This window comes from Tamandua tetradactyla, chromosome 6, assembly GCF_023851605.1.
Source record: "Tamandua tetradactyla isolate mTamTet1 chromosome 6, mTamTet1.pri, whole genome shotgun sequence".
Classification (NCBI taxonomy): Eukaryota; Metazoa; Chordata; class Mammalia; order Pilosa; family Myrmecophagidae; genus Tamandua; species Tamandua tetradactyla.
This window is the reverse complement of record NC_135332.1, coordinates 112,524,486-112,542,007: the sequence shown is the minus strand read 5'-3', so window position 1 is coordinate 112,542,007 and position 17,522 is coordinate 112,524,486. Positions and strand designations below refer to the sequence as shown.

The following is a 17,522-nucleotide window of genomic DNA, read 5'->3' as shown; positions in this document are numbered from 1 at the left end:
CAAACGAAGTGAAAACTGGACTGATGCTGATGGAATAGAGGAAAATTGGGATATGAGAACTACTTTCAGAATGGTGATGAACAGCTAATTCCTCATCTTGCCGGCCAAGAGACAGCAGGATGACATTTTTTTAGTGTGGGCTGGACTTGATGACTTGTACTCACTTGGTAAAGTGGGTACAAAGTAAATTTACAGTGGAAAAACTTAGCAAACTTTACCTCGGCCAGGCTATCTAAGGTAACACAAATGATACACCAACGTGATCACAGATAATCTCTGAAAATTATAGGATGAGGTTGCATCACCTCAATGGCCTTCCTCCCAAATCCTGTAACTATAATCGAGTCATAAGAAAATACCAGAGAAACCCAATTTGAGGGACAATGTACAAAATATTTCACCAGTACTCTACAAAATTTTAAACATCATGAAAAACAAAGACTGAGAAACTATCACAGACCAGAAAAGGCTAAGGCATGATGAATAAATAAAGCTTGATGTTTAATTAATAGTAATGTTGTTGTGTTTTCTGTTTGTTTTTTTTTTTTTTAATAAATGTTAAAAGGAGGAACTGTGTAAGGTATGTATGGGAACTCTCTGTACTATCTCTTCAATTTTTCTATAAACCTAAATTATTCCAAATTAAAAAGTTTATTTTTTAAAAAAATCTTTGATAGAACAGGATAAAAAATTGCCTTGCATCATGCTTTTGTAAGAGATAAATAAATAAATAAGCATGTTGTAACTGTAAAATTAGCATTAACACTAAAAATACATGTAAAAGGAAAGGACATCTACATATAACACACAATCATATTACATGTTACTATTGCCAAATGTAATACTAAATGTTAGAGAAAAATTATCAACTTTAGTCTTTTACCATTAACTTCTATTAATCCAAAATATATTAATTGCTTTGAGATAGATCTTCCTTATAATTTGCTTGCATGTCAATCTTCTTCAAGAAGAAGATTTAATTTAGCAGTGAGGAAAGAGGCTTAGAGAATTATGTTCTAAAATCTAACAACACAGTGGATCCAACTGTAAAAATACAACCTCCTGATTCACTGTACTTTCCATTACAGTAGTTCTCAATCTTTAGAATAAGCAAAAAATCAACTGAGAGGCTTATTAGAAGTGAAGAATTAAGATTCTCATGCACAGAGATTTCTGATTCAGTAGTTCTGATGTGGAATCCAGGAATATGAATATTAAATAAATATCCCAGGAGATTCAAATATCTGGGATTTGATTTAGTTAATGACTTCTGACCATAGTCTGCGAGACTAAAAACAAGCACACTGCTAACATCAGTTCTTTTTTCAACTTGTGATTTATACTTTTCTACTAAAAACAAAGCAAAGATAAAAAAATCATATGAATTAAGGGCTCTGATTATCTTCTTATAATAAAAGTTTATAAAACTTCCCATTTAATTATCTAAGACATCTTGTCTTCTAAGATGATCATTTATAAAATTTATTTAAGCTCGGTCTTATTTTTAAATGATGCAAGAGCACACTGATTTGAAACAATTAGAACAGGCAAACTCATAGAGTCAGGAATTAGAATATAGGTTACCAGGGGACAGGCTGGGGATAGGGAATGGAAAGTTAAGGCTTAAAATGTACAGGGTTCTTATTTGGAATGATGGAAATGTTTTGATAATGGCTGGTAGTGATGGTAGCACAACATTTTGAATGCGATTTTAACAGCCCTGAAATATATATGTGCATATGATTAAAAAGGGAAATGTTACATTGCACATACAGTAACAGAATAAAACATTTTTAAAAAATTCCATGCAACTACACTACATAAACAATGAACCCTAAGTTCAGCCATGGACTTAATAGAACAATTATAAAAACGTGATACCATCAGTTTTAACAAATGTTCCACACCAATGTAAGGTGTTGGTGGTGGGGTGGTGTATGGGAATTCTGTACACTATGCTTGATTTTTCCATAAATCCACAATTTCGAATAAAGAAAAAAATTTTAATGATACAATAAGAAATATGTCCCTCTGCAAAGATCTTCACATTATTTGGCAATTTTCTGCCATGATATTTTGTCTCAGGAGAAATCAAAGAATTTCATAAAATTATCTAGGTTATAATTTATAGAAAGAAAGCTAAGTCAAGAAACAGGTGTTAGTTACTGTAGAAATAATAACTCTTGTACTCCTTCAATCCTCACTCATAAATTGATAGTGTTTGTGCCTCTTGACTATAAATCAGATTCTAGGTTCACATGGATTCATGAAATTTATTTCCTTTCTTTAGAAAAGAGAAAGTAGGTGATTTATACATATCTCGCCAGCAACTGTACAAACTACATGCTTCGAGTATAGGTATAAGTGGAGATGCCAATGCTTTCCTGGTTCCTTACACATGTCCCAGCATCTCGCTGTTGGAAGCCACTCTGAAAGCATTTGCATCTCTGAGCTAAGAATTTGGCAAAAATGCTTGCAAATATTCAATTCTCAGATGCCTGCTATTACCACCTAATTATTTTTAAAACTTGACTTTATTCAAACACATTGTCAAGGGTCACCTCTAAATACAACATTGCTGGGGTCAAATCTTCTTGGTTCTATGTCTATGGTAAGGAGAGTTCAAGAATGGCCTTTAATGTGATCAATCGACCCTTCAACAACATTCATGTCTAAATAATATTCAATGTTAACATTTTAATAAAGCTACATATTTTGAGATGGCTATTCACAATCATAATTATTATTTATTTTGTTTTAAATTCCTAAAAGTCTGGATAAATAAGATGGCAAGTACCAAAGAGATCTATTCATTCACTTACTCATCTTTTTATTAATTCTTCTTATATGTATTGAAAGTTTATTATATAGTTCAATAAGATGAAGGAAACAGACAGAATACTCTTTTCAAAGAATTTGCACCCTTGTGGAAGTGGCAATACAGTGTAATGTCAACATCTTGTGGAAAGTGTCTGGAGATAGGCAAATTGTATTAGATGACAAGAATTGAAAGTTCTGAGGATCTTTATCTCCACCACATTATCGAACCATGCTTTCTACTTTTCTACTGATTGGACACAAATGGATTTGAGGGGACGAAAATAACACTGAATTCGGAATTGGCTATAGTATATCATTTTGAATGATTCCTCTCCTTCTTTAAATTATAAGATACAGTATTGGCTCATAGAATTAATACACTGTGCATTCTATAAGGATGCCCTTTACCTAGTTTTGCTTACTTTGGGCACCCGAGTGTGGAATTTAACGTCAGCATAAAACAAGCCCAATTACATACATGGTGTTTGTAAAATATACATATATGGCACAACCTGATGGAGTTTTTTGTTGTTGTTGTTTTCCTAAACAAAATTTATAAAGGCTTCAAAAGAATTTAGTGAAAATAATTTTAACCCAAACCCTAGAATGAGTACCTACATATATTTAAGTGTTTGTGTGGGCCTGCAGTTGTTTTCATAAAAGTCCTAGGACACTGTTAATTCTTTCAGATTTAAAGGATCTCTTCTTTGAATCCCATGTTGTTCCTTTCCTAGACTAGTTTACTTAGGATTTCTGGCATTAAGGGTCTTCTAAAATACATCTTTCCTTGTAGTTGTTTAAGTACAGTCTACGCTCTGAGTTTTCACCAATTGGGTCCTATATTAGGTGTTGTTTCCCTGCAAGGAAATCTATATATCACCGTGTATTTCTGAATATGTGGCTGGGTGATGCACCTTTCTGTGTACCATATTAGGTGCCTCTGATGGCTACAGCTCAGGAGAATTATTAATTAGTCACTTCACACTTAGCATGAGGGCTACGTTATCACTAGGAATTTTTATTTTTGTCTGCTGGCTACCATTGGTAAAACATTTTTTGAAATGTTATTATTTTAAAAGCCTATCTGTATATATCTTAATCCAGACATGAACTTTTCATGAGGTTGCAGAACCCACTGGTCTGACAGTGTTCATAAACCCCTAGAGAACAGGGGCTGAGCCATACTGTAGTAACCCATTCTTTGTTGTGATTATAATCCAGGAACGAAGATCCAGAGCCATATTTTCTATTTTTCCTAAATACTATCACAATATTAATTTGTTTTGTAAACTTAGAACAAGCCTCTATACACATATGTTTATTCATTCAATAAAGAAAAATTGTACTATAATAATCAGTTGGTCCTAACATTAATTTTTTTAATAATCAAAAGTTATCAAGGATATAATTCTGTGGTATTTATAGAAGATTTACTTTGCAACTCGATATTCTGTTGGTCTTTAAGAAGAATAACTCCATCTTTTAAAGTGCTACATTTCTTTTTAAAGAGTTATAGTTTATGGATATCACAATTAAAACGACATTGAATCCAGATTTATAGATCTGAGTGTTGCATATCTTTATATATTCTCCCTAATTAACTCCAAACTTTTAGCAGAAGTTGTTTAATAATATGGAAAGAAAATGCCTTTATTTCTTTTGACTAAAAGCATTTTACCAGTAAAGAGCAGGGTCTACTCACGTTTATCTTGTTCTGCTTCAACTCCTTCGCTCTCTGTGTCACTTGGCAAGATCCAGGGTTGATGAACTACCTGCAATTGTTTTAAGGATTCATCCTGCCAAAGAACAAATTTAATTTAGATTAAACTCTACATTGACATCTTCAATACCAATACATGTAAAAGATTCAGTTTCTATGACACGTCAAAAATCATAATAAAAAATTCCACACAGTAAAGAAGAGCTCCAAGTTTAAATATAATATCATATCATAGAAATGCCACAAACTCTGTACTCGTTTTTTGTTTTTTTTTACATTCCCCTTTAATAAGATTTATTCATAATAAGAGGAAATATCTAGACTATGTTCCTTCCTGAATTAATATTTTTATTAATATCTTGGCACTCATGCTTGGAAATACAACCATGCAAATATGAATATAAAATTGCACAAAATGTTCTTCTTTCCCATCAAGGTTTCAAATTCCCTCTAACAATAATGAAGATTAGAAAGATTTAAAGAACATTCTCCATTTTAGCCTTTAGTACCACCTTTTTTTCTCACTTCTTTTTGTTAAAAATATTTTTCACATATTTCCTTGCATCTTTCTGCCTTCTCACATCAACCTAAAGCAAACCCTCATCATTTCCAATCCTGATGTAGTAATAACCACCTAGAGTCTTCCAGGTTTAAGTTTCCTACCTCCTCTAATTCTCCCCAAATCCCTGCCAGAGTGAAATTTTTAAGATGCCATAGAATACGATCTTTACCTTGCTCATAATCCTTTTTGGCTCCCTCATTATCCCTCATTATGCCTGATCTACCACCACTCCCTTCCCATACCACCTAGACTGATACTCCACCCTATTATAATTCAGGGGTAGCTCAATTTTGCCGTACTTTGATGCTACCAAGACTGTTCTCACAGATTAAACTTTCTGCCTAGAATAGCCCACATAGTTTTATCTGTCCCTAACATTTCTACTCTCTCCAAGGCTTCAGTGTCACCTCTAGTGGAAGCCATCCCTCATCTTCCAAGACAGAGTTTATTCCTTTATTTCTTTAATTACCTGCAGCACCAATATAATTATTATTGTATAGAAACTATCCTTTCATGTCTTACTGCCTCAACAATGGTAACTTTCTAGTCTAGATTTCTTTTAGACAATAAGTGGTATGTGAGTGGCACTAGATGGCATATTGTAGGGGCAGTTAGAAAAAAATTAAAGATATTCAATCTTGGATTTATAATTTAGTATCTTATATAAACTATAAATTTTATGTAAAATTTATAGAAACATTTTACATAAAATTTTATAACAATATAAACTACACAAAATAGAAATTATTTTTAGAATTTAATTGTTTTTTCAAATTTATAAATCACTGGATTTGATCATGCAGGGCTATACCAAGGAAGTGGCAGAAATATAAAAAAATCTTTGATTCGAAGTTTCAGAACAGTATAGAGGACAGAAGAAGTAAAATTTCAAATTTTTTAATATACCAGAGAGGTAAATCATATTCCCACAGTCTTTCAAAAATAGAACACACAGTCTCAGATGTTTAAAGAAAGAATATGAAAAATGGTCTTTTTTGTTTCATAGGGTAAAATCAAATGGCTGAAGCTGTCCATTGAAAACAGAAAGTTGAAAAGCAACCATGAAAAAAATGGTTTTAATTTTTAAAATATTTTGGTTATTTGGCTTTTTGACTAAAATACAAAAATCTATTTTCATAAGAAAAGACATGACTAGTAAGCCAATTGTGTTATTTTTCTTCCTACAATAGTTTAGAATCTTAAGCAATACTACTGAACAGATAATCAGCATTCAACTATTCTTTATTTATTGCAAATTATATAAAGGACAAAGGGAACATTAGCTCAGTAAAACATATAGTTTGGGAAGAAATTTAAAGTGCTGAGTTATTAGAATAGTAGAGATAGTACAAATATTGCTGTTAGTAAATTATTTAAATATTTTAGTTTGGTTTTCCCTTGAACAGAGCTAGTACTATAATGCACCTGCTTGCTTTATCCATGCTAACAGGCAGTTCTATGTTATGTCCAAAGCTCAGCCCATCAGACAACTTATAATTCTTTTTGATGGGGTCATGGAGTTAAAATCTTGAACATTTGAAAAAAGAAAACAAGAGCTGACATGTTTCTCTTTGTCATTTTTTTCAAAAATTGTTCTGCAAGACCGTTAATCTACGGCTGAGCAGAGTACAAATTCTTTTATAGTCCCAAGAGCAAGTTCCTTTGGGTAGCTTCTAAAAGAAATACCACTCATCCTTTATCTAAAACACTTTCACTGTAAGTAAAGCAAATATCCAGGGAATAGAATTGGTGGGAAACAGGGACATGTATCATATGGAAAACAGTTGCTAGCCCTGAATCAACATTTCATCCTATCTGCTAACAGAATAAGTGCTTTATAAATTTCAGCTGCAGTACTGTTATTCCACATGAATAGCTTATTTTTAGACTCTCTAAATCCAGTCAATCAGTGATTTATGCCATGTGTGACCATGAAAGTTCAATACATTTAGAGAAAAAAGATGCTCCTTAGCTCAAACTTTCACCATTGCATACTTTAGCTCTGATTCAACTGCCTTTGGAATTGAATATAACTCTCCCTTTGGTTAAAGATGGAAGTAGTGTACAAACATAAGTTTCCATATTTTAAAAGGGAATCATCACTTTCATTTTACTTCTATAACCATAGGATCTGATAAAATAAGGATCCCTGAAGAATGGTGCATAAAGTACAAAAATACATACACTCCCTTTCCAAATACATTTAATAGACTGTTTCTACCAACAATGAATTAAGCATATAATACCATTAAAATAAACTTCTCCATATATAATACTCTAATATAAAGGTTGAAAATAGACATTTTTAAATTGTAAAGGAAATGTCTCATCAGACTGAAATTCATAAATTTTTAGTAAATTATACTTCTGTAGCTCAGTACTTTGGGAATTTTAAGAGGGAAATAAAAGCATAGGAAGAAGGAAATAGTTTTGGGGAGCTACAGGTTTGAAGTGATAGATCTCAGAAAGGAAAGAAGACAGGGTGATGAAAAATATCACAGATTGTGAAAAGTATTACAAAAGAAAAATAATTTTCATCACAAATTTGCTATACTATTCAATGTATTAGTATTACACTCTAATTTCTTAACAGTTCTTTAGGTGGATTGTCTTTCCAAAAATATTGTAGGGTAAAATTGTGAAAGACTTTGAAATAGACTAAAGATTACTGGGTATAGTTAATAGGTTGTTTTTCTAGCACAGGCTTCCAGTTATCTGGTTCTAGGGGTGTGCTGGATCTTTCATTGGTTCTGAACAATTTTATAACTCAATTTGTAGAAAATCATAGTAATGCAAATAATTCTTGTTTATAGGATGCAAACTGCATCCATTGTCATGTAATTGATGGCCCTACGGATACTGAACAGTTTTATCAGTTTTGGCATCTATTTATACCTTCATTTCAGCATTCCTTATTTGATAATATATATGAGGCACTTTAACTGTTTACTTTGAACTGTTTCAAACTGTTCACTGTATTTTGAACTGTTTACTGTATTTCCTCATCAATTAATGAGTTAAATAGATCTTTGACTCCAATATCTGTATTAGAGTCATGATTATACCACAAAAAATATTATCCATGGACAACTATGTATAGCTTGGTAATGAATGTCATTGCAAAAACAGGATTTTCTTGGAAAAAAATCTTTTTCTCCTAGTTTCCTAAGTGGGATGTTACCTTATATATAACATAATAACTATGTAAGTAAATAACAGCTATTCCAATTTTTTTTAAGTATATCTACATGAATGAGAAAAAGTAAATTATCTTTTCTTTAAAAGAGAGGGTAATGTTTTGTACTTTTCATCTGAAATGTAATTGAATTTCATTAATTTACAAATCACAGAATATAACACAGGAGAAACAAGTCAGACAGACATGCAAAAAAAAAAAAGTGATTCTAAGACATTTTGTTGCATAGAATTGAACTTCTTACTAGTTCAGATGGCATAGCTGGCAAAGTTAACCTGAACAGATTCAAAAAAGGCTTGCCTGCTTCCCATGCTCCTTTTACTGTCTGACACCTTTGGAAGCTGTGAAGCTGCCGCTCGACACCTGAAGTTAGTTCACATTTCTTGGCCTTCCCCAACTCACTTCATAAAGTTGTGAGGAACTACTCTAAATTTCTCTTTAAAAAGTTTAAAAACGATTGGTTTTGGCTTTTAGATCTTTATAGCATCTCAGTCATTAAAGTTGACGATACTTACTGATGAATAAATATTTAAATTACTACATGTCACTTAGTGATTAGGGGGGAAGCCAATATCGCTGTTAAGAGTTTGGTATTCCTGGGTGAAGAGCAAGCCTTCTTGTGAATCTTCCCTCCCAGGTTTGCATTAAGACCACAATGGAGAAAGCAACAACAACAGAAGGACAGAAACATCTAGACTGATGTGTCTTAAGATATTCCTTAATTTATCTTGTTATTTTAAAAATTTTAATAAGCAATTAATAGTGCTTTTTATGGGCAAGAGGCTTGTGTGGTTTTGAAAGGATGTATGTACCCTAGAAAAGCCATGTTTTAATCAGAATCCCATTTCATAAAGGCAGAATAATCCCCATTCAATACTGTATGTTTGAATCTGTAATTAGGTCATCTCCCTGGAGATGTAACTCAATCAAGAGTGGTTTTTAAACTGGATTAGGTGACACGTCTCTACCCATTTGGATGGGTCTTGATTGGTTTACTGGAGTCCTATAAAAGAAGAAACATTTAGGAGAATGAAAGATTCAGAGAGAGCAGAGAATGCTGCAGCGCCATGAAGCAGCGAGTTCATCAGCCAGCACTTTGGAGATGAAAAAAGAAAACGCCTCCTGTGGAGCTTCGTCAAACAGGAAGCCAGGAGAGAAAGCTAGCAGATGATGCTGTGCTAGCCATGAGCCCTTCCAGATGAGAGAGAAACCGTACCGTGTTCACCATGTGCCTTCTCAGATGACAGAGAGACCCTGAACTTCATCGGCCTTCTTGAACCAAGATATCTTTCCCTGGATACCTTTGATTGGACATTTCTATAGACTTGTTTTAATTGGGACATTTTCTCGGCCTTTGAACTGTAAACTAGCAACTTATTAAATTCCCTTTTTTAAAAGCCATTCTGTTTCTGGTATATTGCATTCTGGCAGCTAGAAAACTTGTACAAGGCTGTTCTAAATGCTTTACAAATATTATCTCATAACATTACTTCATAATCCTATGAAGCTAGTCCTAAGGCTACACTCACTTTATATAGGTGAGACTACTGAGGTACCAAGAGGATAAGTTATTTATCCAAGTTAATAAGTGAAAGAATCAGTATTTGACCCCAAATGATACAGCTCCAGAGCCTATGCTTTTAACTACCATAGTATGTTACTATCCAATTATTCATCTAGGAAATGTGATGCTTAAAATGGGTTAGATTCTCTGTGAAAAGTATGGCAATAGAACTTCTTGAAGGACTGAGTTTTAATAAATTGCTTGAAATGATTTTTTTTTTCTGAAGTATATGAATGGTTGATTGGTAGAATCTTTATAGTACATCATCTGATTTCTTTCTTTTGGGGCTCTTGATTCTTTCATAATTCCCCATGGCTCTTAAACATTTTTTTATTGAGAAATACAATATATACACAAAGAAAAAGCAGTAATTGTCAAAGTACACTTCAATAAGTAGTTACAGAACAGATTTCAGAGTTTGTTATGGGTTACCATTCCACTATTTCAAATTTTTCCTTCTAGATGCTCCAAAACAGTGGAGGCTAGAAAAAATATCAATATAGTGATTCAGCAGTCATACTTGTTTGTTAAATACTACTTTCCCCTTTATAACTTCTCTTTCTCCTTTGATCCTTCTAACCAATTTAAAGAGATCTTTAGGCAATGCCCATTCTGACTTGTTCATGTTGAGAAGGGGTATTGACACTAAAGGATAGGGGGATGAAATCAGTTGTTAATCTTAGAGAGGCTCATTCCTCTGAATTTCAGAATTTATCTGGCTTAGGGACCCTGAAGAAATTATAGGTTCCAGGAAACCAAATTTATGCATCAAACTTTTTTTATATCGTCTTAGTTTGAGCCCTAGGTGTTCTTAAGAGTTAATAGGTAGTGATATTGGTTGGGGTTTAGCAAACCATGGCAATTAATACTATTTAACTGAAGCTTGCATAACAGTAGCTTCCAGAATAGTCTCTTGACTCTATTTGATCGATCTTAGCCACTCATGCCTTATTTTATTATACTTCTTTTCCCTCTGTTGGTCAGTAAGATGTTGAGAGAGAGAGAGAGAGAGAGAGAGAGAGAGAGAGAGAGAGAGAGAGAGAGAGCCTCTGAACAATAAAAAAAGGTGTCCTGGAAGCAACTCTTAGACCTTGTATAGGTAGTTTTAGATTCTCTGCTACAGAAATGTTTCATAAGGGCAAGTCTCAAAATTAAGGGCTTGGCCTATTTTTTTAGAAGTACTCAAATGGTTGAGGGGGTACCTAGGGTTTTCTAGATGGAAAGTTATTAGTTCCTTTTCTTTTTCCCCCTTTGGCCCCTCTCAAGGGACTCTACCAATACTTTTTAATTATCAACCTTCCATAGTCTGAGATTTACCCTGGTATTACATTAAGCTATACAGAATTACAACACCTTGCCTCTGTTCTGGACTCCAGGAGTTTGGGTTGTTTAAATGAGCTATCCAGACAGGTTGATTTAGACTGTGTGTTACAGAAAATTTCGGTTCTAGACATAATAAACCTCTTTGCATCTGGTCTCAGACAGTAGGTGAAGGTCTAGAGTGCATACACTATCATCTTTTACCCTGTATATATTCTGAATTACCTTAGTCCCAGCAAGATTGGCTTCATTTTTATCTTTAATTGAGGCCTGATCTCTTTTTCGGTTACTTTAACCGTTATTGTACATAGCTATGCTAACTTTCAGGGTTGCAGCACTCCATTTCTGTGTCTTAGATGTTACAAAGTTACTGAAATTTCCAGGGAAATACCAGCTGATACACATACAGCTCAGTGTCTCAGAATCTAGAAATACACTTAAAACTTCAGACTAAGTGTGGCTGCTATAAGGGTTTACAATACTGGCTCCAATTTTCTTATAAGCATTTTCTGAAAGAGACTTTAGCATATTTGTTCTTTTATTTCACTTATTTTGTATAGTATATTGTCCCCAAGGATTATTCAATTCATTGCATGCCTCTCAATTTCTTTTCTTTTTGTAGCTAAACCACATTCCATCATATAAATGTATCAGAGTTTGCCATTCTACTTTTCAGTCATTGTACCTTTTGTTTCCCTCCATCTATTGAGCATCATGGATAAAGTCCAAAACAAACAAACCACGTCTTACAGCATTCTCACTTGGTTGTACAATCAGCAGCACTCTCAAATTTAGACAATCTTCATTGGCCCATAGAGACAAAGAATTGACAAACACAGCTTCACCAAATATCAAATCAACACTACCCCCTGGGCGGTGCAACGGTGGCTCAGCAGGCAGAATTCTTGCCTGCCATGCCAGAGATCCCAGGTTCGATTCCTGCTGCCTGCCAGCGCAAAACAAAAAAACAAAAAAAAAACTACCCCTTATCACACTTGTTCCCCCGCCTCCAATTAGTTGCCCTTGTAGTGCTGTGATACTATTGATGTCTTCTTGTTAACTACTGGTCATAGCATTCATTTTCAGTTTTCCCCCTTACCCCTCTATTATTGACTCTTGGTCCAGTATCAAAACTATGTAATAGTTTAGGCGAGCACTTATTTATAACTATAGATTTAATCAGTGGGATATATGGCACTATACATCCCCTTTCAATCACATTCACCTTCAATATGGAAATACTTATAATCCCACTAATTAGTTACCATCACTGCTATCCATTCCTTTGTATTTAAGTTCATCCTCATTGGGTAGCTTTCTCCCCAGGTCCGTCTTCTGTGTACCTCTAGGCCTGCTCTATTCTACAGTGTAACCTCTGAAATCACCTTTACCAGAGTCGAACGGTATCTGTCCTTTCAAGTCTCATTTATTTCACTCAGCATTATGTCCTCAAGGTTCATCCACATTGTCATATGTTTTAGGACCTTATTTCTTCTTATTGCTGCATAATATCCCATCGTATGTATATACCACATTTTGTTTATCCACTCGTCTGTTGAAGGGCACATGGATTGTTTCCATCTTTTGGCAATTGTGACTAGTGCCACTATGAACATCAGTGTGCAAATTGTATAATTGCTTTCAGCAATTCTGGATATATGCTGAGTACTGGTATTGTCAGGTCATAGGGCCACTCAATATTTAGTTTTCTGAGGAACTGTTAAGCTGTTTTCTGCAGCAGCTATATCATTATATATTTCCACCAACAGTGAGTGTTCCAATTTTTCCAGCATTTGTAGTTCTCTGTTTGTTTAATAGCAGCCATTCTTACAGGTGTGAGGTGATATCTCATTGTCATCTTGATTTGTATTTCCCTTACAGCTAATAAAATGAACATCTCTTCATGTGTTAAATGATCATTTTTCAACGAGTATTATGATTCCAAATACTAAAAGTTCTGCAATGTGAAATTTGTATCCCCACTTTGAGTTTTCGAGTGCCTTACACATAAAGAGCCTATAATGTTATTTTTTTAATTAACTATCAGAAATATTTTGAGGATTAGAATAAGTAGACTATCACATCTTATTTTTTATTTTGCTGAAAATACAAACCCTATAACTGGAAAAGTGATACATTAAAAATCACAAAATATAAAAGTCCCATTTTTGCTTTATTTTTAGAGGAAACCATATAATCTCTTCAGTTTTAATGATGGCTAAACAAAATTGTCTGACTTCATGTGGTTATGAATAATTTTGAAAAAATTATGAATAATTTTTTAAAAGAGAGCCTTTGATCTGCAAAGCTTTGTCCAAATTTTAGCAAGAAATGTTAAATATATTAAAAATGTAAACACTATGGTTTATTTGACTTTTAGTGTGTACTAAATAAAAGGAAATGTTTGCTAGCTATTTTAATTTCAATGTTCTTAAATTTACAAATACTTGTTTTCATTGTTTGCTGATTCTACTAACAAGAAGAAAGAGCATGGACACGAAGTAAGAGCAAAAGTGAGAAAAACCAAAACACTTCATTTTATGGCTCACATTTTGAACATGTGCCCAATAGAGAAGAGTTTAACCAAATGGATTACTGTCTGCAGAAAGAGCATGACCATTAATAAGTTCACTAATTAAGATCACACTTATAGTTTTACATAAAAGGGTGATCATCTGTTGATTGAAGACAGAATTAAAATCTAAATAAAAACCAATATTAGCTGGAAATACTGCACAGGATTGAGCCCCTATACAGTTTACACACAATCGTGAAATTCAAACTGAAATTCAGAAATGAATATCATGAAATAGAGAGATTTTATAGCCCTGATTAACTAAAAAACTATTTTTAAGAGTAGATGAATAAACAAAACTGAAATTCATTAATAGAGGTTCTCTCTTTACTTATAATAGACAAAATTTGGAGATTTTCTATGGGGTTATATACAGTTATTCTCTAGAAACAATACTGGAAAAGAAACTTTGAGCCACTGCTTTTTAAACTTTAAGGTGCTTAAGAATCACATGGGGATCTTGTTAGAATGAAGATTCTAATTCTTTGGGCCTGGGGAAATGTCTGAGATTCTGAATTTCTAATGACCCCTCCAGTGACAGATGCCAATGCTGCTGACCTGAGGAGTGTCAGTGCACCTGCAGTGAAAACTCACAGATCATCAACCTTCTCCCCACATAAGCAGTACACATGCATTGCTAGATTGCCCATTTATAACGATGGAGAGAATAAGGATCATTTTTCTCTGACAGCAAGTATAAATTAGAATAAGACATTCTAAAAGTTCTACAATCTGTTTGCAGTCTCTTTCCTGTAATTCAGTAATTCAGGTTCTCCCTTACTCCACAGTGTTAGAACTATAAAAGACTATAAAAGGTACATCAGGAACCTTTGTGCAGAGGTGGCCCTTTGCTGTCCACTCCACTACCTAGGGGGAAATGCTAAGCCAAGTACTTGGGCAATCATCAACCCTAAAGAGAGACTATTGGTGCATTTCAAAAATAGTATCTTCCTCCCCTTGGGTGGCATTTAGTTCTTAAATGATTTGCTGACTCTCTGCAGAAAAAAAAAAAAAGGCCATTAAGTTAAATTTAGGGTTGGTACCTTTTTTTTTTTTGCCCTTTATACTCTGACTTTTCTAACCTGTGCTCAGAACTTCTACCTTATTACATCAGTTTTTTCCTTTTTTCACTGCCCATTCTGCTGTGCCTTTGGCAAAGCTTCAACCACCTCCAAATAAGCATGCAAACCAGTCATATTAGAGTCTTGATGGGATGCTATGCACTCTGATTTTTTTCCCTCCAAAATGATATTTGCAAGTAAGTTTAAATATGGGTAGGTACACTCTATTTAGTAAATGTTTTGACTATATAGCACATCAAGTAGGCCACTCTTAGTGGTTTTTTAATGCATGCAGGAATGAAATATTTAGAGAAACAAATTTTGCTTGCTGAGAAGTATTAGTCAAACCAAATATTTGCTACTGTTATGACATTATCAACAAACTGTTTCCCCAGTTTCCTCCACTTGCACCTACTATATTAGATGGCTAATTTAGTAACTACTGTGGTCTAGTTTGGATCAAGTTTTAGGGACCGTGTCCATCACCTTATCTGAGAAGTCTCAAATGCAGTTTTCAGATAGTCCAAAGACACACCCTCTGACACAGAGCACCCTTGGCTATCTTCAAAATAAATTCAGGAGTTTAAAAGATTTTTCAACAAACATTAAAAATTCAACATACATTTTAATTGTCAGAACAGCATTTTACATAATGACTTGCACAAATTATGTCCTTGACAAGTATTTGTCACATGAACAAATGGCCAACTTGTATTTGTTAGTTCCTGTGATCATGTCCTATTTCTTTTGTGCAGCCAATACAAATATGTGCTTGTCATTTATAAAGGACATCAACTAACATGAAGTTTATGTAGTTTTACCTTCATTTTCAGGATGACTGAATTGATAAATAGTATCTCCCTATCAGTGAGGGAAAAATAAATTTTGATAACATATTTTTTTGTATGTGTAGGTAGGATCATTGGACATACAGACTGGCCCTACAGGCAGATGGAGAAAGTCCAAATGAGTGTTTCATCCTATATAATACACTGATTTCAGACTATATTACAAATCCACCTTAAAACTCACTTCTTCCATGTGGGTTTTCAATGAGTGTCCCCCACTGGAGGCTTCTCCCTAGAGGCAAAGAAGAAGAGAGGTTGAAAGAAAAGTCAGAAGAAGGAGAGAGAAAGAAGAGTAATGGAGAGCAGTGAAACCTAGGAACAACCCCAAATCTTTAGCATTTCTTCACCATTTCAGTCGATACTTGAGGGTTTATCAGTTTATCAGTTGGGCAACTAGTTATCTTCGAAGGAGATATTAATTTGTCCTAGCCAATAATATATCTTTTAAGTGGATTTCAGCTCATGTAAATGAGTAAACAGTTTAATATAAATTACTTAGGACAGAATGTCATATAAACTGCATAACATTTTCTATTATGAATTTTATAAATATGTTCTTAAAATTAGATAAGATTAAAAAGACACTAAATCTGTGTTCTATAAATTTGTGTGGATATACAATACATGGGCTTAAAATATTTTATGGAAAGAGAATAGATCATTTACTTGTGTTTTTCCAAATGTCTGTATGTGGCCTTTTCCCCCTTACTTGTATGTAATTAGTAAATGCTCAATTAAATGTGCCTTTTACTAGCACTTCTTTGAGTGTTAGTAATCATTGAGATTTATAATCATTGAGATTTAGAACATAAAATTAAACAAAGATCCTAAACTCATCTAAATATTGCTGTCAAAATTGTCAGACAAATCACTAGTGGGATAAGTTATATTTTCATACTGCATAGCCAGAGATATTTGGGAATAAAATCTAAGATATCATAAAATAATAAAAGTTAAAATAAATAAATTCTATTACACCATAAAGTGTTTGAAAGATAATGAAATAAATGTGACTCTATAGCTTACATTAGTTCCTATGAAATTTTGTTTGCTTTTTTTTAACTTTTCAAAGACTATCACAAATATAATATCATTTGGTTGGTTTTCAGTACAACTAGAGGGCAAGACAGTCTTGGGCCAATTTTAAGGAAATTGCAGTAGGTAGTGGCTGAGTGAGGTGGGACCAGATTCCACTCTTACACTCTTCTACCTCTGCAAAATGTAAAATTTAAAAACATGAAATACTAAATTCCCTTTAGTTAAACATATTACCTTGTTTACTCCAAAACACTTTGAGGAAAGAAAAGGATGCTCATTCCAAACAAAAATTAAGTTACGAATAAAATGCTGGTATTTCAAAAAACTTAGAAATCACAGGTCAAACCACAGAGGTGATAATATGTCTTGCCAAATCAGGGTTTCTTCTAGCAAAAAAAAATATATGCTATAGTTTAAATGTTTCCAAATGTTTCCAAGTTTGTGGGATTTTCAATGGGATAAGATAATGAAATAGATAAGATAATTAAACAAAACAAAAATATGAACTATTTGGAAAATCAGATCCATATAAATCCCCCAATCCATGAGTAATTTAAATCAAAACACACAGAGAAGTCTTGAAGCTTATTTCAGATAAACTGCTTCTCAAAATTGAAACGTGCTGCACTATCTCCTCTCATTTGAACAACTAACCCAAAAGAAGTGTAGTGAGCTCTTCCAATTTGGCTCTTCCATGAGACCAAAATAGTCCTTTGAATGTTAATAATCCCTTCTTCTTTGTCTGTATTATTAGGGGTAAGAGGATGGGTTGGCAAACTGCTTGGAGTTAGAAGTTTTCTCCTTGGAGCTGTCACATC

At 33.6% G+C, this 17,522-nt stretch overlaps 1 protein-coding gene across 1 annotated transcript in view; it reads right to left on the bottom strand.

Annotated features, from left to right (window-relative positions):
* Positions 1–17,522, bottom strand: part of C6H8orf34 (chromosome 6 C8orf34 homolog) — a 393,975-nt gene that overhangs the window by 15,493 nt on the left and 360,960 nt on the right. The window contains exon 11 of the mRNA XM_077163208.1: positions 4,523–4,616. Coding sequence (XP_077019323.1) covers positions 4,523–4,616 — 94 coding nt within the window. The remainder of the gene's footprint in view (positions 1–4,522; positions 4,617–17,522) is intronic.